Raw genomic sequence first — 23,330 nt, 5'->3', positions numbered from 1 at the left:
TTACGCGTAGCGCTTACGGATAATGATTAAATTAATTAATTAATTAATTTAACATTTTCAAGTGACAAAAAATATATATATCATTTTTTTTATTCGATATATATATTTTGTAAGCGTTCACCCGTTCACAAAATTGGGTACCCCAAGGGCACACCCTTGGAGGTCACTTTGCCCATATATAAACACTTACTAGTTGGGGTGACCCTCCAATGTGGGACATTTTTAAGTCACACCCACACACTAGTTCTTTCATAGTGTTTTTTCTTTCCAATTTTCTTCACTAGAATTAACTAGTGTTCCAACATACTACTATAGTATGATATAAAATTATATATATATATATATATATATATATATATATATATATATATATATATATATATATAGGGATTTGCTAGAACACACCCACTAGTTTTTATGTGGGAGTGTTTTAGCAACTTCTGATGCTATCAAAATTTCCAGGGAAGTGGACCCCTCAGGTATGTTAATGTACCATGGATTTATCGCTTCTTGCCTTTGGCCGAGTAATTGTCTGTCACTGAAATCCTTGTATGTTAACTGTCCAGGTGAGAGGACATTTGGCGTGCTGACAAAGCTGGATTTGATGGACAAAGGAACTAATGCATTGGATGTAATCTCTCTCACACTTTCTCTGGCATGATTCCTTGTATAATTGGTTTGTCCTTTCACCCGTTTTTTTCCCTTTTAGGTCCTTGAAGGGAGGTCTTATCGTCTGCAACATCCTTGGGTCGGTGTAGTAAATCGATCTCAAGCAGATATCAACAGAAATACTGATATGATTGTTGCCAGGCGCAAGGAGGTTGAGTATTTTGAAACCAGTCCTGACTATGGCCACTTAGTCAGTAAAATGGGTTCAGAGTACCTTGCAAAACTGCTCTCACAGGTTTGTATTATGGAAAGTTGTTTGCCTTTAATGAAATGTGGTATAATTTAACACTGTTTGATTATTTTGTAGCACTTGGAGTCGGTAATTCGGGCACGGATACCTAGTATAACATCTTTGATAAATAAAAGCATCGAAGAACTTGAATCAGAGATGGATCATCTTGGGAGACCAATTGCTGTTGATGCGGGGGTGAGTGGTTTGCATTTGTATTTATTTCAGGATGAGTATAGGCTTTCTATACATCCATTATAATTACATTTTAACTGTATCTTTTTCTTTTAGGCTCAACTATACACCATCCTTGAACTTTGCCGCAAATTTGAACGTGTATTCAAAGAGCATTTAGATGGAGGGTAAATATATTCTATCATGCTATACTTTATCTCTATTCTCTGCCTTTTCTGGGTGGACAGCATGTATATTGTATAACTTGACGTTTTGGGTCGATACTTGGGTAAAAAATGCTTTTTTTATTCCCGCCTTCATGAAATAGCTTCTGCAAAAAGAAAAAAGAAAAAATATTTTAATGAAAGAAAGTTATTGCTTAAAATGCTCTTACTTATTTGATTCTTTTTACAGTAACCATCAACCATGGATTAAATTGGACGTCCAAACTCAATAGTGTTGTATTTGTTGAGTTAGCTAAATCCAAATTTAATTCTTAGTTATGTTTTCACTGCTGGTTCTTTCTGAGAAAAACTTTTCATACTGCTATGCAAAAGATGAAAGATTTAATATACCAAATGAATATTTAAGCAATTTGGAATAATTTTGTGAAGTCAGCTTTTATGTGATAGACAAGTTGATAGGTTCTCTTTGGTTACACAATCATCTCTCTTGTTTATTGTCACAGGCGACCAGGAGGAGATAGGATATATAATGTGTTTGACAACCAGCTTCCTGCTGCTTTACGTAAGCTTCCGATTGACAAACATCTTTCTCTTCAGAATGTGAAGAGAGTGGTGTCAGAGGCAGATGGTTACCAGCCTCACTTAATTGCCCCAGAGCAAGGTTACCGGAGACTGATTGAAGGGACTCTCAGTTACTTTAGAGGCCCAGCCGAAGCTTCAGTTGATGCAGTAAGCAGCCCTAGTTGTTTTCTTTTTTTCATTTGTTTTAAAGCTAACATGAACGAAAATACTAAGCTATATATCTCTATGATCTGGATGTAGGTTCACTTTGTATTAAAAGAACTTGTGAGAAAATCAATAGGTGAAACTGAGGTAAAAATTTTAGATTCATTTTGCAGTAACCCTGTTTGAAATGTACTTAGAATAGTCAATAAAGCACAAATTGTGTCTCTCTACAGGAATTGAGACGTTTCCCTACCCTTCAAGCCGAATTAGCTGCAGCTACAACTGAGGCTCTAGAGAGGTTCCGCGATGAGAGTAAGAAGACAACTATTCGGCTTGTGGATATGGAGGCTTCGTATCTTACTGTGGATTTCTTCCGAAGACTTCCTCAAGAAATGGAGAAAGCTGGTACTCCAGCTCAACCTACTAATCCATCTAATCGGGGTAATCCAGATCAACCTACTAATCCATCTAACCGTGCTGGCATAAATGACGATCGTTACGGTGAGGGGCATTTTAGAAGGATTGGATCAAATGTGTCATCCTACATAGGAATGGTGTCGGACACACTCAGGGTCACTATTCCAAAGGCTGTGGTTTATTGTCAGGTCAGAGAAGCAAAACAGTCATTGCTGAACTATTTCTACACACAAATAGGAAAGAAAGAGGTACTCTCTCTCTCTCTCTCTCTCCCTCTCTCAGTGAAAAGCTCACTTCTCTTCCCTATCCTTGCAATTGCAATTTTAGATTTATCTTTCAAGTCCAACCTCTTTTGGTAACAAAGACATTAAAAACAATCGAATAAAATACAACCATTTTTTTTATAAATGATGCGGATTAAGTGTCTTGACAATGGAAGGAGAATAGTCTTGGGTTTGGATTGGATTTCTTTTCAAACTGATATTCTACTAGGAGTTTGTTGACTAAAATGAATACATAGAAATCATTTATTTGATCACATAGCCAGTGTCCCCATAAGAATTTTTCAATGCCGTCTTAGTGTATTTTTGTAAGCATGATGAGCACAAAAATTATAAGCATGGTATAAAATGTTGAACTTTCTCATTTTGTCCTTACTGTTTCATGCTAAATACAATTGCTCTCTAGTCTACATCTACATTAATACAAACATTGAACGTGCCCTATAATATCCTAGCATAAAATCTGCCATATACCACTACATGGATTTGGTTCCTCTAAAGTTAACTCACTTTAAAAGGTACACTAACATTTGAATCTATAACTGTGTAAATCCACTCTTCACAAAACGAACTAGGCGAATGGCTAATTATGAAAACATACATTTATGCTCATAATACCCGTTTTGTTGTTTTCATTATATCCCTAAGATCTTGTCTGCTATAATGTTGGTGCAGGCTAAACAACTATCAGAGGTATTAGACGAAGACCCTACCGTGATGGAGAGAAGACAACAATGTTTCAAAAGGCTTGAACTATATAAAGCAGCAAGGGATGAAATTGATTCGGTTTCTTGGGTACGATGATCTTGGTTGCTATTTGACTTTCTTCATTGGGTATTATATGTAGCCTATAGTAGTTATTGATGGTGGGTTGAGTAGACCCAGATTTGATTTTTATAGTTTGTATTATTTTGTTGCTAAGCCATTTTTTTATTTCTCAATTTGTATGATCACGTTATTATTTGCATTGTCTGAAGCGTTGATATGTACGTAAGCAGCAACCAACAACACGAACCACTAACTATTCAACTTTGATCAAAATTGAAAGTCACATTCTTTATCATTTGTGTTGCAAATTACAATTCTGAACTGTGTTCCGTACAGTTGTTTAATTAGATAGTAGACTATGCATCTCAACACCAGTATTTGCTAAAATGTATTATTGGCGATGTCTATTATCTCTCACCATTCGTATGAATGTGATTGAAAATTCTTAAAATTCTCAAAATGTGACCATGTTCCCTTCATTGCATGTGGCAGTGTCCAGTCGTTTAGATTTTGTCCAATCCAACATTTCCAACCAACATGACAAGAATATTTAAATATATGTTTGTTTTTTTTCTTTTTCAAGAACTAAAACTAATACTCCATCAGGTCATATTTATAAGAAAAATTGATTTTTTTTAATTCATTGAATAATTGATGTATTCGATATAAAAAATTAATTGTTTCTTATAAATAGCGACTAAAAGACAAGAATTCTTAAGTACATATTCTGTCTTTGAATTAAATAAAGTAATTCCTCTTAGCTTTTCAAAAACTCTTCCTTTGCTATGAAAGGAAATTGATTCTAAAAAGCACATCAGCAAAGATTTGCGTCTCCCTGCAATCTCTTATCCGGGAATACACTTTTGGGGAAACACAGTGAAAATAAATACTCCCTCCGGTCCTATTTATAAGAGAAAATAAACATAGTGAAAAATTGATGTATTTGGTTAACAATTCAGTCCAGATCCATCGACTTTTGTTGACCCAACTTTCTCTTATAAATAGGACCGGAGGGAGTAATTCACTTAGATTGATGATTTATATGTATGGTTTACGTAGATTGATGATTTATGTATGGTTTGTTTGTTGGTGTTAACTACATAATTCATTGGATTACAGTGAAAATAGGGATAATTGATGCACACCCGAAATTGATATTATCTAAAAGAGGAATGCTAAACAGTGCGAAGGAATTGAAGGGCGAATGGCACACGATGCATGCTGGTAGTTGTATCATAATTGTAAAAATAATTAGAAATCAAGCTAAATTACAATTTCAAACACATCCTACGGTTGTCATCTTTCGTTGCTTTTCGTCAAACAGCTTCTCGCGCCATCAAGCTTTTCCCTATCTAAAATACCCCGTCTCATTTTAATCTTAAAATCTATTATATTTCTACCAGTGACATTATATAAGTGATCTTTTCTAGTTCCATTAGTTCTTTCTATGCCAGATAATCGTATGTGAAATGTATTTCAAAAAGTAGTTTTAATAAAATATGTAACCTTTGTTCACGTACCACCCCTCAAATATATGTGAATTCCATTCTCTCATACAACTTGTAAATTTTGACTTTATAAGTTGGAGGAGAGGTTAATGTTATAGGGGGCGAAAGAGATTGATCAAAAGGTTGGCTGTTGCAAACTGCACTAATATGTCTCTTCGATAAATGCCAAATCATCAGGACAGGCGGACTGAGTGGGATTGGTGGTGGTGGTTGATAGTTTGTGAATGATGGAAGCGCGCCAGAGTTTTAGTCCAGACACGGTGGTCTCGGAGAAGATTCAGAGGATAGCCAAGGTTGTAAAAGAACGTAAAAGAAACAATGCAGTGTGTCCATCGAATGAACATAAGAATCAGTTTGATTTAATGGTTAAAAATATTGGTCCACTACAAACCCACAAAGGGCACTTACACACTCCAGAATTTGAAAATGTTGGGATCAAATTTCCCGTGCTTAAATAACTCAAACAAAATTATTTGTTATAAATGAATGAGTCGACAAGGTGCAACAATAGAATATAGAGGCAACAACCTCAGGTATAAAATACATTTTTCTATATCTAGCAACAAAATATGAGGCAAAATAACAGAAGCCAACACTAATGTGACCTGAAAAAAAATGGAAAAAATATATCAGCATCAACAAAAGCAAATCAATTTCATTTGTCGATCGAAGTCATTGTATGCAATACGATTAAATTCTGTAAATTTTATTCACCATAAAAACCAATGCAATAATAAACAAATGAGATTAATTTCTATGCAACATCTATGTAATTTTTTTCATATATATAATGAAAGCATACCATAATATTAACTTACTATATTTGTTCCTAAAATACTTCACAAATCTAATAAAAAAGTTTAATGTTGACCGAGCATACAAAATCTATAATTAAATTACTTAAAACGAATAAAAACATGAGTCCTATTCATTTGCTTCTAACTTTTTCCAAAAGTTTCAACATCACCTCCAGTTTGATATGAATTGTATATATATATATATATATATATATGGGGTTTGCTAGAACACACCCACTAGTTTTTATGTGGGAGTGTTTTAGCAAGTTATAACTAAAAAGTTAATAAATACACCTTAAGGTGTATGTTGCTATAACACACCTTCTAACAAAAACAAGTGGGTGTGTTCTAGCAAATCCTATAGGGGTTTGCTAGGATACACCCACTTACTTTTTAGAAGGAGTATTTTAGCAAGTGAATAACTAAAAAGTGGTTAAATACACCCTAAGGTGTAGCTTTGCTAAAACACTCCCACATAAAAACTAGTGGGTGTGTTCTAGCAAATCCCATATATATATATATGTATATATATAGCTTTGCTAGCTAGGCATGTGGTATGCGCGTGATGATGAGTGTAGCAAAGTTATTGAGGGAAGAATATGATGCATGAATGAAATAATTGTAATGGTGAATTAACAACCATCAATAATTTTCACAACTAGAAACAAAGAAAATAGAAAAACGACATTTAGTCAAAAAAAACAAAATATAGAAAAACGACATAGATGATTATGTGGGCCTAGCGTCATGTGCACGTGGGGGTCAACTTCATGAATTTTGCTCTCCACCCAACACGTTTTGCTCGCACCCTGCAAGCGTACCAAAAATGCCCTTGCGCAAGTTAAGTCACGCAGCGTGACTTAACTAATGCACGTTGTATTTATGCGTGACTTAAGTCACACAATACGCGAGTTAAGTCGCGCAAATAAGACTGATTTTTACTTCTTTTTTTTATGCCATCTTGAGGTAAAAACTTATTTGATACCCTCTTCGGTATATGTCAAATAGCTCCTGGGGGAAATAGTGATCAGTCCTGGGGAAAACGACATCAAGATGCCCTTTTCCCGACCGGACCGACCGCTACTTCCCCCAAAAGCCACTGGTATATACCTAAAGCGGTATAACCACACTAAAAACTAATAAGAAACAAAGAAGAAGAACAAGAAGAAGAGAAAGAGGGGGGGAGAGTGAGATGAGAAAATGTGAGGAAAAGAGGAAGTATGTGAGGGTTTTTACAAGGGTATTAGGTATATAGCAATTAATGAGTCAAAAAACGTGGTCAAATGTGAAGGAAAACATGCAAAAACCATTGAAGACCATTGACTACCGTCCAAGAAACGTTTGTGCTTCAGTTTTTAGAACCGGCCAACTTACGCAAGATAACTTGCGCAGAGCTTATAACGTGCGTGACTTAAGTCACGCACAGCTTATATGGTGCGTAAGTTAAGTCACGCAGTGTGACTTAATTAACGCAATATATTTTTTCTAATAAAGTAAAAAAAAATAAATTAGAAGAATAAAGTCAATAAAATAAATTTGAATAAAATTCGAATAAATATTGCGAGTGCGTGAATTCGAATAAATATTACGAGTGCGTGAATTCAAATAAATATTGCGACAGCGTGAATTCAAATAAATATTGCGATAGCGTGAATTCGAATAAATATTGCGTATCGAATAAGTAAATTATAATAAGTACACAACATTAATTCAAATAAAAATGGCGTATTGAATAAATAAATTCGATAAGTACACAACATTAATTCTTAGACAATTTTATTTAGATATAATTTCATCTACGTTACATTACATTGTGGTATCATTACATTACATTACATAAAAGACATGTACGTCAACTATCATTACATTACATTCGGAAATGTAACTTCCAACTACAACAATTATCTTACCTCTGAATGGGGTCAATTCAAACTAGCTAAAAAGCAGGACTCCGACATTCGTCCAGAAGTGTTTTTATTCCATTCCAAATGTTAAATTCTTGTTGGTCTTGGTTTTAAATGATAGTATCTAAGAGCCAACGGAATGAGGTCCAGACCTTGACACTTCGATACCATCATTTAAACGAAGCCAACAAGAAATTAACATTTAGAATGGAATAAAAACACTCCCGGTCGAATGCCGGTGTCATGCCATTTAACTAGTTTGAATTACCCCATCCAGAGGAAGACAATTGTTGTAGTTGGAATGTGCATTCCAACTACAACAATTGTCTTACCTCTGAAATGGGGTAAATTCAAACTTGCCAAACAACAGGACTCAAGCATTTCGCTCAGCATTCATGCTTTCCTTTGAAAAGAATAAATTTTTGTTAGGCTTGATTTAGATGAATGTATTCCAGTGCCACCGAAATGAGGTCCATTCCTTGACACTTAATACCTTCATCTAAACCAGCCAAACAAAAATTTAATCTTTTTAAAGGAAAAACATGAAGGCTGAGCGAAATGCTTGAGTCCTCGCCGTTTGGCAAGTTCGAATTACCTCATTTCAGAGGTGAGACAAATGTTGTAGTTTGAATGCACCTTACCCTAACTAATGACGATCTTCTGGAGGAATCAAGTTGTTGATGATATCTTCAGTTGATCTCAGCAACGTCACCCGCATATCGATCCACTGGAACTTGGTGTGCACCCAAAACATGTTCGTCACGTTTTCGTCGTTCTTTAACTCCACCCAAGTGAATGATACGCTCCCCTCGTCGAGCTTTGGACGTTTATACAGAATATTTTGCACCCTCCTTGTGTCTCTTGGGTTGACTCATTGGTTGAATTCATTCAGTTGATCCTCGAGATCTCTTAACAATACATCAAGGCACCGAACCTTCAACCTCTGAGGTTCTCCGCCGTTGAATGTTGCAAGAACGTCGATCCACCCGGCCATTGTTTCAAATCTACACACATAGAAATTAAAAATAATCAATGAAAAATTCATTCAAACATTTAATCAAACACTTGGTGTGCATATTATACATAAACCCTAAAAATGATAACTACAACATAAACATGCAAACATCTAAATAATTAAGCAATATTACTCATTTGCATGTAACATTGTATCATATCTTGCAAAAAAAATCAAAATTTAAACAAACCCTAATTCTAAAAAAAATTCTAAAAAAATCAACATAAACATGCAAACATCTGAACTTTTTAAGCAACACAAGTCATTTACATCCTAACATTGTATGATTTCCTACCAAAAACACCAAAATTTAAACAAACTCTAAATCTAAAAAATTTCTAATTTAAGAGAAAAAATCTAACATGCAAACATAAAAGGTTAATGATGTTTGATCATGAGAACTTACTTGTTATTGGAGCGTTGTTTGATTTGAACTTGAAGGAATTTTGGAGTTGGGTGATTTGAGAGAGATTTTTGAGATTTTAGATGAGAAATGAGGAAATGAGGTCGTCTGCATGCTTAAGACAGCACGCCACGTGAGTTAACTAACGCTGCGCATGTTAACTCACGTAGCGTTAGTTAACTTGCGCAGAAATTAACACTTGCGCAAGGGCATTTTTGGTAGGCTTGCAGGGTGCGAGCAAAACGTGCTGGGTGGAGAGCAAAATTCCAACTTCATATCACCCTCGAGCTATGGCAATCAGCAAGGTCCAGATCAAAAAATTCCAAGATAAAATTGTACAAGTTCTAGAAAGAGTTAGAGAAAGTGACGGTTCTTTGTTTTTTCTTTTTTGATAGTAAATTATAGTGCCCTCGATGGATTTTGAGATTCTTTTATTTGGTTTTTGACACAAGACCATTGAATGTGGTGAAACTATACATTCATGTACACAAAGAAAGCCATTTAAAAGTGGGGAATTCTTTGCAAGACTACGACTAGTCATGGTTAATGTAAAATCCATTTTTTTGTCAATAATGATGGTCATTGGTCCATTTTCCTATCTGATCCTTACCCGACATTTTCCCTCCATTTACTCCCTCCGTCCCTTAATGTAACCACCATTCGATTTTATTTTTGTCCCTAAATGTAACCTCCTTTTCAAATTACTAGATGCATTTATTACTTTTTTTCCTAAACATATCCCTAATTAATACTACTAATTTATCTTGAAATATGAATAGTCAAATTTATTACACATACAAACAAAGGACAGTTTGGTAATATTAATACACAAAACAGACACATTAATTACACTGACAACTTTTCTTAAGAAATGTGAAAAAAAAACAAATGGGGGTTACATTAAGGGACGGAGGGAGGGAGTATGTAGTTTCTTATTTTCTTTCAAGTGGTCTAGTAGTTATGGCGCACACATCTTAAAGGTAGAAGAGTAAGTACCTAGTTTGAACTCTCACCCATTCATAATATTGTTGCAACTATCAACTGAATTTTGCTTAACAAGTCTTGTAACTTCTATTTTAATCTTTAAAAAGTAGTTATTTTTTTTTATTTTAACAAGAAAAAACTATATTTAGGTTCGGATTATTTAAAAATCTAAAACAAATGCAATGAAAAAATTGTTTAAAAATGAATTTGTATCCATTAAAAGTATAATTTACAAGATTACTGGCTAATTTCAGTTTTCTTTCCAATTTGACAAGCATGACTCTATTATTATCCAAAGTGGCACTAAATTGAGCCATTATTTAGGATATGATATGATATTACATTGCATGTCCTAATGGTCCAAAGTCGCAAGTGTCTTCTCTTCTTTGTTATTCTTCTGGTTCCTTCTCATTATCTATTTTCTTTTCCCAATATATTCCCAAAATCAGAAAAGGTTAGCATCCTATATATATTAAATAGGTTAGCATCGTATATATAATTAGAACTTTCCACCAAATTATCCCTAATATAAGTCATTTTATGATTGAAATAATGAGCATGCATTTATTTACATTTTCTAAAGGTTATTTTTGGAAATTGCCATGCTAACAAGTGTCCTTAGATATTTGTTAAGAAACTAAAAATAGAAATAGAAATAGTAGACAAATACTACATTGAAATTTTTTTCTTTTTCAACTTGGTACAAAAAGTCCAGTTTTAAAAAACAAACTATTTTCGTGAATTTAATAAAATGGATAATCAAACTATTTTGCAAATATACACAACTTTTTACTTTTTTTCTTTTATCTTTGTTACTCTATTTTAATCTCTACTCAATTTTTTCATATTGAAATTGATTCCTTAAATCTATAAGTCTATTACGTAATGCAGCATATACGCCAAATCAATAGTTTATAAACAATCGCTTGCGTCAAGCTTTTTAAACAATTGGTTGGTTCATGATCGAGTTCATCACTTTATCTAATATGTTCATTCAATCAATTTGAATTTTAGTCATTCAATCATTGAACTAATTTAATAGAAAAATGAGCACGAATATAGTATTTATATAATGATTCACATTCACACATGATCTTAATACACTTAGTATGTCACGACGATATCGTTTCATATGTGATTACATATAAAATGATATCACTTATAAATATGTTAATTTTCTTTTCTATTTTTGGAAGGAAAGTGGATATTGTCTTGATAAGGCCCAGGTAAGTTGATGTCAATTGTATCCCATGAATGTCACACAAGACAAAATCCACTTGGTACGTTTTTTTTTTTTTTTTTGAAGAAGCAATCCACTTGGTACATTTGAAAGATGAAAGGACGAATATCATAAGTGATTAATTAAAGCCAAATGATATACGATCATATGACATGACATATGAGAGGTGGATCACCTCCAATTTTTTAAAAAACTGCACCGTGTGTGTGCAGTTCAACAACCAATCATCCAAAAAAACTACTAATATTATATATACATTTTCCTCTCTGGCTCAATAATATTGCTTGTGTGAGCATTATTAGTAGAGAATGTTGGAACTGATTGAACTTGAAAAACATTTCACATTGACAGCATGCTAAACAAATAAATAGGGAGGTCAATTGTTAGTGTCAAAGTGTGAGCTACGAGTCTCACATTTGATGTGAAAGTGAATATTGAACATTATATGACTTAGAGGATTTATATATCTAATATCTTAAGTTTTTTTTGGTGAAGATGTGATGTTGAAATTAGTTATAATACAATTCCTCTTAGTCGAATGCGATGATATATTGATCATTTATGCTCTTCTCATAACTTGAACATCACTATTTGATATATATTTTTTAATAGATGTAATTTATATAAACCTTCAGTATAAAAAATCTTACAGCGTCAATCAATCTTAATTGTTAGATCACTTAAAAGGAATTTTATAATAACTACTTTTAAAGTCGTAAATATGATTGATTATGATTGGCCAATAACTTAATCAGAGAGAAATATTATAGAAGTTATCATACTTAATGACAATAGTTTGAATTTGTAGACATAGTTTACATCTCATTTGAGACGGTTGTAATATCTTTTGAAAGTAAATAAATTGTTGTTTTTAATGAAAAATTTCTATTTTCAAATTTCTTGGGTGGTGTCATTGTAGTTAGCATGACCCATAAAAAAATGTCGAAAATATTCTCTTTCTTACATTTACTTCTTTGTTGACCGAAACAACGTGGTTTTATCACTTTATATGATTTTCGTTTTCAAAGTATAAGACTCATGTTGATTTTACTCGTAAACGTATGTGTGTTGGAAAGAATGTGTTTTCAAGACTCAAACAAAAAGATATTAAAGTCAAAATTTCAAAAGACGGGATTGTAGATATCCTTTCATAAAAAAGAAAAAGATTTTTTTTTTGACACATATAAAAAAGAAAAAGATTGTATATGATCCCAATCTAATAATCTATATTCACATTGAAATGGTCCCCATCCATGTATTGATTTTTGGTCACGTGGGAAAGGCCTATCTAATCATGGTTTCCTCCAATGAATGGTTGCCATGTATGAATAGGAGGGTTCACTTCACGTGTGAAGATTTTATGATTGGACAAAATGAGCCGAGCCGGTAATTTGAATGTTAAGCCGACAGCTCACGTATTTTTTGTCAGAAAAATGCGGCTTTATAGCAAACGCATTGATTCAGAATTTGACATTCTTTATCGCAGACAAAATGGCAGGTCCAATTTTAGGACCCATCTAAATTTGCATAATAAACAAGGAAATGATAACATGTGCCTTCAAGCATAAATTAATGATTCAAATATGGAAATAATTTATTGGAATGTGTGCAATGCATTTAATCTTTAACTTTTTAATCAATTAAATGCACAAAATTTTAGAGAATATTTCTTCATTTAGATTTCTTAACATGTGTCTTAAGTGCACAAGTTAACACTACCAAATACTCCCTCCGGTCACTATTATAAGCAAAAAACTACTTTTTAGGTTTATTGAATAAATGATGTATGTGGTCTATATTAGTGACCACATTCATCACTTATTCAATGAACCTAAAAAGTAATTTTTTGCTTATAATAGTGACCGGAGGGAGTACTCCCTCCGTCTCACAATAATTGTCTCTTTACAATTTTTTTTTTCTCAAAATAATTGTCACTTTAGAATACCAATGCAGCATTTATTATTTTTTTTCATTATTATATCCTTATTTATTGAATATTATCCAACTTAACTACTCCACTAACTACAATTAATAAGGGTGTTTTAGTAAATGACACTAATTTTACCATCAAAATCAACACAGTTAATCATTTCCTTAATAATCGTGCGTAAACCTTAAACGACTATTTTTTAGAGACGGAGGGAGTAAATAAACTATGTAGCTTTCCTGATTTATACATAAATAGTTAAGTACACCTTAAACGACTATTATTTAGAGACGGAGGGAGTAAATAAACTATGTAGCTTTCCTGATTTATGCATAAATAGTTAAGTACATTTGTCTGTTTTTTATATACATCTCACTTCACAAAATAATTTTCAAATTTTATAAAAATAAAATGAAATGAGATAGTTTTGCAAGTAAATATTCTCACCATTTTCACAATGAGTGTCACTTTATCTAAAAATATTTGTTTCAATACATTTTTAATTTTTTTCTTTCAACTTTACCCTCAATAAATACTCCAATTTTTCTCTCATACAATTTTCAATGCAGCTTTAAGTTTGTATTTTTCTTATAAAGTAAGGGCAATTTAGTAAAAGTGTTATGTCTAATGATTATATCATTCTATTTTTTAATATGTGTGTCAAAATCTTAAGCGACACTCCTTGTGAAACAGAGAGAGTAATAACTATATAGACATTTTGTATACTCACCTCATATAAAAGAGTTTAAATTATAACATTTGAAGAAAGATAAAATTGCGCATATATTATTTGCTTAATCTCTCTTAATCTTATCATTCTTAACTTCCCAAATAGAGTACTGGTCTTGTCTTTCATACATGTTTGAAAATGACATACAGTTGACGTCAATAATTACAGATTAAATTTTTAAAATTAGGTAATTAGAAAAGGACTTTGATGCCTTACACTGTGAACTGAATGTGATGGTGGAACAAAATCTGTTTCCTGAAATGATTTCATTGAAGAAAATAGTAGTTGACATTCACAAACCTGACTTGATCTGCAAGGTTTGGTCAATGAAAAGAAAGTGCTTTGGTAATTCATGGCATGGGGTACATGTGAATGTTATATGATCAGGAATCATGCTATAATATTGTAACAAATCTAAACAAAAGACAAACTACAATTTTATGATTCATTCGCTAATCTCACTGTTGTCAACATGTTTATGTCCTCTCTGCCTCTCTCTATTATCAGATTTAATCACTAAGAAAATAAAATCCTATCAAAATATATGAAATCCTTTCAGATTATGTATGTGATTTTGTATAATAAGTTCAGGCTTTTACTATATATTTTATTCAAACTTTAGGATAGACTAATATTCTATGAAGATAAAATTCTATTCAATATTGAATATTCTTCAACATTATTTAAGATATTAGTACATTTTCTTTCTATATTTACCTTTTCTAGAGATAATCTTATTCGAGACGTGTCAGACACTTAATGTTGACACCTCTCTTATACAAGATTTGAACTTTGATTCACTACATTATAAAAGTTTAGTTCATTCCGCTAGACCCAACCTCGTTGATATATTAGTCCAATTTGTACTCTAATATTATATAGTATATGTGAATGCACACAAAGTACTATGGTAGAAAGTGAAAAAAATACAAGCTATGATTAAAATCATGATTAATTTACAGAAAGCTTCTGTAAAGAGGAGATTGCTATTAAAAGATGCTTCAATTACAGTGCAGTTTTCACTAATCAACAAAAAAGAAGTCACAGCTTTCCCTACTTAAAAAGAATACAAAATTTTGAAAAATTCACAAGATAAAAAATCAAATAAAATGAGAATTTTGAATTTTATCATACATGTCCTTTGAAATCTCAGTGTTGCAAAAATAACTTTACAGACCCACCAACAAACTAGCTGATGAAAAAGCATTATCCTTTTTTTCAAAAACCACTATACTCATCTAAAACTGTCAAAAGAATATTTTAATAGCTTCTCATTTACATTTTTTTTTATTGTATACTCATCTTCAAGTGCTTATTTATTATACAATTTCATGATGTAATTGCACAAGTACCAATATTTGTTTTTATTATAAAAGCATGTATCTTTTGTGCTTCCTACCAATACAAAGTTTCACCTCATCTAACACACACGGCATCATTCAATAGTACTAGTCTTCAATGGCAGCTTAAGGTATACAATACACAACCTTAATTATTCTCTCTCTCTCTCTCTCTAGTTTGTTACATGTATTATGTTATAGTATGTATCTATTCTATTCTTCTATCTTGTCAAAGGAAATAACTTCTTCTATACTTTACTTATACAATTGTATATACAAAATTCAGTTGCAAAATTTGACATAATTAAACTTTGGTTGTTTTCTTTCATCACAGCTTGTACCATATTCAATGAACAAAGATAGTTAAATGCTACAACTGCCAGATTGTTCAAAGAAAAAAACTTGTTATAAAGCTGCATTCATTCCTCTGCTTTGTTTCTGATATTCAAGATTCAAACAAGAATTCTCTCATCCTTTTGCCTCTTGGATTGGTGTTCTAGTTCTTGCAGCTATTCAGCTGCATATAGTAGTAGAATTCTGGTAAGATATTTAGTTCAAAACTTACTTTTCTACTTCATATAGTTTTGATAAACTATGAATCATTGGTCTGGACACGAACACCAGACACGTTACTGACACTCACACGTAGACACTTGTAAAAAAAAAAGTGATTAATTGATTCATGTGTACTAGTATCAGTGTCTGTGTCAGACACCAAACACGTCTATGATCTGAAATATCTGTGCTACATAGATGATAAATATTTATTTTGGTCTATTTACTTTATTTGATATATTGTGTTCACCATGATATATAGGTAACAAGGATCAATTTCTCTTCCCAAGTTTCATTTCTTTGGAACAATTAGAACATCATATCCATGGATGGTCTAAATTGGGATGGCTCACAATTTCAAGAGAACACACCAATCTTGTGGAGTACTCAACAATTTGAAGAAGGCTACAACATATCAAACTCTCTTACTCATCAAATACAAGAGATGCATAAAGTTCAAATTGGTAACACATATTCAAATTCTGAAAGATTGATTCCAAACACAAATCTTTCACAACAGCATGCAACAAATATGAAAGTGAAATCAAAAGCTGGATCCAGCTGGAGAGAAGAACCTTTAATACCTCAATCATTTCAGTCCTTTTCAGACAGTAGACCTTACAACATTATGCCAGATTTCAACATGGCCCACCAACAACAAAAACTCAACAACTCTTTTGAGTCTTTTGATTGTTTGCTTTCAGGTACTAACAGTAACACAGACACTTCTGTTGAAAATGATAATGATGGAATTTCAAAGCTATTTTCTGACTGCAAAAACTTATGGAACTTCAGTTATGTCAGTAACACAGCAACCTCCTCAGGTGAAACTGATAGTAATGTTTCAAACAGTACAAGCTACGAAGCACTGACACAAACACAGACACATACACCAGACACACCTTCAATCAGAATTGTCAGTGCTACAGATGGTACCGGAAACAAAAACATTCAGTGTCCACTCAATGAATTTGATGAAACAATCTCTCAAAGTTCCTCGGATCAATACATCCATCCAAGAAAAGCAATACAATCAAGTACTATTCATAATTCTTCACCTGTTGAAGGTGGCTTTAGACTTATCACTGATAAACCACCAAAATGCAAAAAACCAAGATGTGATAAGGGACCTTGTTCAACTAATATCAATTTTCAACAACCAAATTCATCATCAATGTGTTGTTCTTCTTCAATTGAAGAAGCTGATCCAGAAGCAATAGCACAAATGAAGGAAATGATGTATAGAGCTGCAGCATTTAGACCAGTGAATTTTGGAATGGATGATATTGATGTAATTGAAAAAAAGCCTAAGAGGAAGAATGTTAAGATATCAAATGATCCACAAACTGTTGCTGCAAGACATAGAAGGGAAAGAATAAGTGAAAGAATTAGGGTTTTGCAAAAGATTGTACCTGGTGGAAGCAAAATGGACACTGCTTCAATGCTTGATGAGGCTGCAAATTATCTAAAGTTTTTAAGGTCACAGGTTAAGGCACTTGAAAGTTTAGGTAACAAAGTTAATGCTATGGATTGTAATCCAACTAGTATTGCTTTCTCTTTTAACCCTTCTTTTCCCATCCCTAGTAATCATAATCCTCACTCACAGGGTTGACATGATTATTATCATGAATTCATGATGATCTCTAATCATTTCATTATTACCAAAGACAATGATTAATGTATCTGATCTTCATTAATTTTCTAGCCAAAGTTGCAGGAAATATCTAATTGTTAATGTTTAATTATCAAATTTTTTTGTAACTTTCTTCAGTATAATAATTATCAGTGACTTGTTTAAAATTTTCATTAATAATGATGTTTTCTGGTCTTGTGATAATTGATCAGGTGCATAAGCACCATTGTGCATGATCAAATAATTTTATTGTTTTGGTTACAGTGTAGTTCGGGCACTAACAATGTCAATCAATTTGAGAGGTAAAAGTGAATACAGGAGTATAAAAATACAATTGCTTGGTAAAAGTGATTATAGGAGTATAACTAAATAAATAAAATGTTAACCAGTGCCCCCGGGGCAATAGTTAAGCAGCTAAAAATGGAAAACAAAAAACAAAATCAACATTAAAACCAACACTTTTTCAAGTTTCAAAAAGTAAAATATACAATTTCCGAGAAAACATTTCCTTTTATAATTCTTTAACTAGTGCCCGAGGGCACTTGTTAACATTTCCCATAAATATACAATTGCTCTTGACATGTTGGAGGTTTTTAACTTGTTTAGCACCGACACTTTATATTGAAGTTGTATACGACACGTGCAACTGTGGCATCGACACGTGAATGATGTATTATTACATTCAATTATTTCTATTTTTGAAAATATATTATGTCTATGTGTAAGTGTTAGTTTATAGAACTATATTGTGGCATCTAAACTAAATTCTAATTAAAATTGTATTTTGAATCTTTTACTTCCAATATCCCTTGTGAAGAACTGAAAAATTAATATTATTTTTCATGACTTTAGTTACATTGTAAACATATTGATACCATTCTAAAATATGATACTTCCTCCGTCCCGGAATAACTGACCCATTTTCTAAAAAAAAAGTGTGACCCATTTCAATTTTCAATACAACTTTCATCATTCCCAATACAATATAACACTAAATAATACTACTTTTATCATTTCCAATACAATATATTCCACTTTCCCTTTATTTATACATTTTTCTTAATATGTGTGAAAAACAAAATTGTGTCAATTAAATTGGGACGGAGGTAGTAAGTATTAGGGAAATGTTAACTTGTGCCCTTAAGGCACATATTAATTAATCAAATATAGAAATAATATATTGAAATGTGTGCATTGCATTTAATCTTTAACTTTTTAATGAATTGAATGCACAAAATTTTATGGAATATTTTTTTTTTTAGGTTTCTTAACATGTGCCCTAAGGGCACAAATTAACACTACCGTGAATATTATTATGATATTCTTGATAATCAAATTATATTTGAAGAACCAAAAGTTATTAGAGTTTTTATTTTTCAAAAGAAAATCTTGTTTTCAAATGATTATTCGTAATTTTTTAGCAAAAAATGAAAGTAGAAAAATATTTAAATGGTCAATAGAGCATCATTATCTTAGTTCACACATGACACTCAAAATAAAACCCTTGTCACTTCATATCAAACAACATGTTTTATTTTGATATGAAGCACCAATACAATATAAATCAAATATCAAACAACATGTTTTATTTTGATATGAAGCACCAATACAATATAAATCAAAACTACACTCTCTCTAGTTTTATTTATAAGTGACATTTAGATCAACTTAATATATCTAGTGGAACCTCCTAATAACATACATGATATATTCCCTGAACAAAAGAAAAAAAAAGTATCTGATACATCAATTTTTATTGACTCAAACGTCTTTTATAAATATAAGTAAGAGCATATGAAGTATTTATGAAAACGTTAATCTGAGGCCAAGTTATCATCAATTGATTATGAGAAACTAATGAAAATAATGGAAATGGGTGACGATAACTTTTAGCATGCAGAAAGGTCCCTATTATAAAGGGCTAGAAAGTGATTGTCACTTTAATTAAAAGTATGGTAATTTAAGTTGTATTTTTCTTGGAGAACCTTAACAAAGATTTTTAATTAATGTGCTTTAGTTAGCTAACCAATGCAAAAGACATTCTCTTACGATTAGTGAGCAGAGTCAGTTGTCCTGTCTCCTTAATTCAACCCAAAGCGTGCTCTTAAAAATCACTCCAAAACGCATTGCTAGGAACGTGCTTGCTTATTCTTCTTTTTTGGCAGGAGTATTTGTCACCATCATGGAGTATATAAAATCACATTGTGTCTCAAATAATGTAACTAACTAGACCTTGCACCCGTGCTGCCGCACGGGCCATATTGATGGCAAACAAAATATTCAATTATACTGTTAATTGATAATCTATTTATGCAAATACAATATTAAAAATAATAATACAACTTAAAAAAGGGAACAAATCATGCTGGTACATTACGAAAAATTTCCTTGTAAACAACATTGTATTTAGGATGATTTGAATCATTCAAAAATTCGCCGCAATCTAAAATATGAGAACCATCTCCACCATATACTAACAAATACAGGTGTTTCATTTGTTGAAACTGACATTAAATATATGGTAGTTTGTCCACAAAGATTAGTTTTCGAATAGTTGTTCGAAACGAATATCTTAATTATTTTGGATACTCGCCGCTACATAGGAAAACATAGAATTATGATTTGAATAATAACTAACTTGAGATCAGATATGAATTGACTATGGGTAGATGTCGAAAAATTTCCTTTCCAGGAGAAAAAAGGCAAAGTTTATTTGAATGCATTTTGTGCCTTGTAACTGCAATCTTGGTTTAACAGTCAACGCACTTTAAGATATTAGATGCACTGATGGATAAGATAACACGGTTTCTTAGATTATCTTGCAATGAATAATTCCATCAGTTCTTGCTTCTTGAAAAATTAGAATATTAGTTATACGTAACAGATATGAAGTTATGATTGATGGTAATAATGTCATAAGCAATGAGCTTACAATAAGGTACGTTGTTCATAGAAGGTTGCTCGGAATAATAACATAATAGAGATCAGTCAACAATTTACTATACTAAGATGTCAAATAGCGTCCTGTTCAGCATTAAGTGACAAAGTTTAGCAGAAAATATTATGTGTACTGTAACTACTATGGTTTAACAGTCACCAAACTTTAAAACATAAGCTGAACTGATCGCATGCATTTTGTAGATACAATGAGTTGCAGTGTAAGGTTTTAATCTGATGCTTTTTTCCAATCGTATAATAGAGTATGTTGCAGAGAAAATATATTGTCAGCTATCGCTTCACAGAGATTTAGGAAATTAGTTATACTTAACGGATACGAAGTGGTGATACCAGTGTAACTAAATGTGGACCTTTCAATACTCGTGCTCTTTTTCTCTTCAGATTCAAGTAACTACAACTGTCTGCACCTTCATTAGAACCTACAAATTAAAAAAAAAAGTTTACAACATCAAAAGGTAAGAATTAAAAAAAAAATTCAGAACAATCAAATGAAAAAAAATTCAGAACAATCAAATGGAATATATGAATTAAGTAATAGTAGTTTTAGCACGTTCTACTATAATCACAATGAAACAACTTTTTTATAAGCACAATGAAACAATTGTTCCCCATCTGCAAAATGTGTAGACAAAATTTTATCAAATAAACAATAAAAGATTAACAATCACAACATTCTCATGTCTAGTCCATCTCATGGAAGTTTGAAAATTGAAAAAACCAAAGAGACACAATCAAAATAGATAGTTAACTGAATCAGATGCTACAGGAAATTTATTTGCAAAAGAATGAACACCGGATATCACACAACCATGATTAGAGAAACAAATTAGAGAGAACATACATACCTTCTATTAGTTTCTTTCCTACGGACAACATAATTCGAAGTTATTTAATTCCTCAATGATTCACTAAAAAAAAACTTAAATATAGATGATAGTAGCAGAAGAGGCATTGGTCTGTTTTCATAACCGCAACCACCACCTGAATTCTTCAACCTGCAGTGGGAAGGGTGAATTTCCTGTTTGTGATTGTGATTTCTGGTGATGCAATTTCACAAAGGTGGGGTCGGAAATTAGGGTTTTCCAACACTTACTTACATACCTGAATCGAAGAAAATATCTTATAGGAAGAAACGAAAGTACATCAAGGATGAGATCGCTAGAGAGGATCGAGGGGACTGCCGGCGACGGAGTCATTGTCATGGCGGTGATGGTAATGACGTGATGAAAGTTGACCGCGACGATGGTTTGTTAACGGTGACGACGGTGACGGTTGGTTAGTGATGATTGTTTGGTTACTACACTGATGGTGTGGATAAAGAATGGTGATAGTGAACAGAGAAGTGAGAGAGAGGGAGATGGAACAATGAAAAAAAATGGTGTATTGAAGTTGAAAAAAAAGAGATGACACAGATAAAGTAAAAGAGATGGTTTATTTCGATTTTCATATATAAGCATCAGATTGACTATATCATTAGTTGTCAACATAAAAATTACTGTATGAAGGGAAAAAATGGTTGAAAATCACAAACTTTTGGGTTTAGATTGCGAAGGAGAAAAAAGAGTTCAAACCCGTTTGGAAAGAAAGGAAAAAGAATTAATTGGTTTTTAGAAAAGGGAGTTTAATGTTGGATATCATGTAGTGGAAGCCAAATGATATCACAAAAACAGTAAGTGGCTTGGTGGTCAAAATGTTTTGAAGTAACCAATATGTCATGGGTTCAAATCTTTGGAGAGAATTTTTTTCATAAATAAATATTTTTCAAAACCCTTAAAAAAGACAGGAGGACAAAAAGGTAATTGTGAGATATAAATTAGGTTTAGGGTTTCAATATTAGGCATGCATTGTGAACCTTCGTATTATATATTAAGATGATATTGTTAATGATGATGGATATGATAACGACGGCTGGAACAAAACGTAATAATTTAATTTAAGGTCATGTTAACTTGTGTGTTAAGGACATAAATTATAAGTAAAAAATTTAGGGTTAATACCGCTTTTGTCCCCTGTAATATTAGCGAATTCCGGTTTTAGTCCCTGTAAAAAAAATAATTTAGATTATGTCCCTGTAATTTCAGATTCTTCCACTTTTAGTCCCTCATTTAACCATGTCAAAAGAATCCGTCCATGTGGCATGCTGATTGAACTATTTTCCTTTTTTTATTTAATTATTATGAAATGGAATTTTTGTTATTAACATTTATTTTTAAAAGGAAAAAACAATAAAAACAACAAATTTTAAAAAAAAAAAAACATAAACCCAAAAAATGTTTTCACGTTTTCTTATCTCTTCTCCTTCCTCTACCACATCTCCTTCCTCTCTAAACCTAGAATCCCCAATTTCATTTTCATTTTCCTAATTTTGTACTTCCCAAACCGAGTGTTCATCTTAGTTCTTCCATCCTCTTCGTGTTCTTCATGTAATATGGAAACCCACAAAATCAATGAAACCCAAATAAAAAAACTCATTCTCAATCTCTTGTTGAGTTTTGCATCTCTTGTTGATTTTTTTTCGTCAGTTTCAGTCAGCCATTTTTTTGGGATTTTATGGGCTTATTGTTTAGGTTGTTGCTTCTGTGGATTTGAAAGTTTCCATTGCTGAAATTCATTATAAAAAGCAGAGAAAAGAATGGGAACAAAATTTTGTTGCTAAAATTCTTTATGGGTTTGTGCTGCTTGTTGTTTTCATGCGCCATTCATGTTGTTGTTCCTTGATAAATTCTTGTTGCCGTTCCTCTTCATATTTAAGCACACTTAATTTTTGGGTTTTTATAAAATTTTGGAAAGATGAGTTTATGATAAATTTCCAAGATTTGGATGAACATGAATAAAGAAATGATGAACATGTTGATTTTTTATTTGTTTCTAAATTCCTTATAATTTT

At 32.2% G+C, this 23,330-nt stretch overlaps 2 protein-coding genes across 2 annotated transcripts; both read left to right on the top strand.

Annotated features, from left to right (window-relative positions):
- The first annotated feature begins 437 nt into the window (after positions 1 to 437).
- Positions 438 to 3,744, top strand: LOC146896969 (phragmoplastin DRP1E-like). Its single transcript, XM_085733540.1, has 9 exons — positions 438 to 479; positions 567 to 631; positions 710 to 904; positions 977 to 1,096; positions 1,190 to 1,260; positions 1,761 to 1,986; positions 2,080 to 2,130; positions 2,217 to 2,648; positions 3,357 to 3,744. The coding sequence occupies exons 2-9, from the start codon at positions 605 to 607 to the stop codon at positions 3,483 to 3,485; spliced, it is 1,251 nt and encodes a 416-aa protein (XP_085589666.1). The 5' UTR covers positions 438 to 479; positions 567 to 604; the 3' UTR covers positions 3,486 to 3,744.
- An 11,302-nt stretch (positions 3,745 to 15,046) lies between these two features.
- On the top strand, positions 15,047 to 17,556 carry LOC146896968 (transcription factor bHLH87-like). Its single transcript, XM_085735056.1, has 3 exons — positions 15,047 to 15,428; positions 15,632 to 15,837; positions 16,115 to 17,556. The coding sequence occupies exon 3, from the start codon at positions 16,178 to 16,180 to the stop codon at positions 17,462 to 17,464; it is 1,287 nt and encodes a 428-aa protein (XP_085591182.1). The 5' UTR covers positions 15,047 to 15,428; positions 15,632 to 15,837; positions 16,115 to 16,177; the 3' UTR covers positions 17,465 to 17,556.
- Positions 17,557 to 23,330: the final 5,774 nt, after the last annotated feature.

The sequence above is a fragment of the Medicago sativa genome, chromosome 8 (assembly GCF_051527215.1).
Source record: "Medicago sativa cultivar Bolivia chromosome 8, Bolivia_mono, whole genome shotgun sequence".
NCBI classification, from domain to species: domain Eukaryota; kingdom Viridiplantae; phylum Streptophyta; class Magnoliopsida; order Fabales; family Fabaceae; genus Medicago; species Medicago sativa.
The sequence above is the reverse complement of the archived record's forward strand: the minus strand, read 5'-3'. Positions and strand labels throughout refer to the sequence as shown.

Coding starts and splice junctions, on each gene's coding strand:
- LOC146896968 (XM_085735056.1), top strand. CDS start 16,178: ATGGATGGTCTAAATTGGGATGGCTCACAATTTCAAGAGAACACACCA.
- LOC146896969 (XM_085733540.1), top strand. CDS start 605: ATGGACAAAGGAACTAATGCATTGGAT. Junction 905..976: donor TTGCAAAACTGCTCTCACAG/GTTTGTATTATG, acceptor ATTATTTTGTAG/CACTTGGAGTCGGTAATTCG. Junction 1,987..2,079: donor CCGAAGCTTCAGTTGATGCA/GTAAGCAGCCCT, acceptor ATCTGGATGTAG/GTTCACTTTGTATTAAAAGA.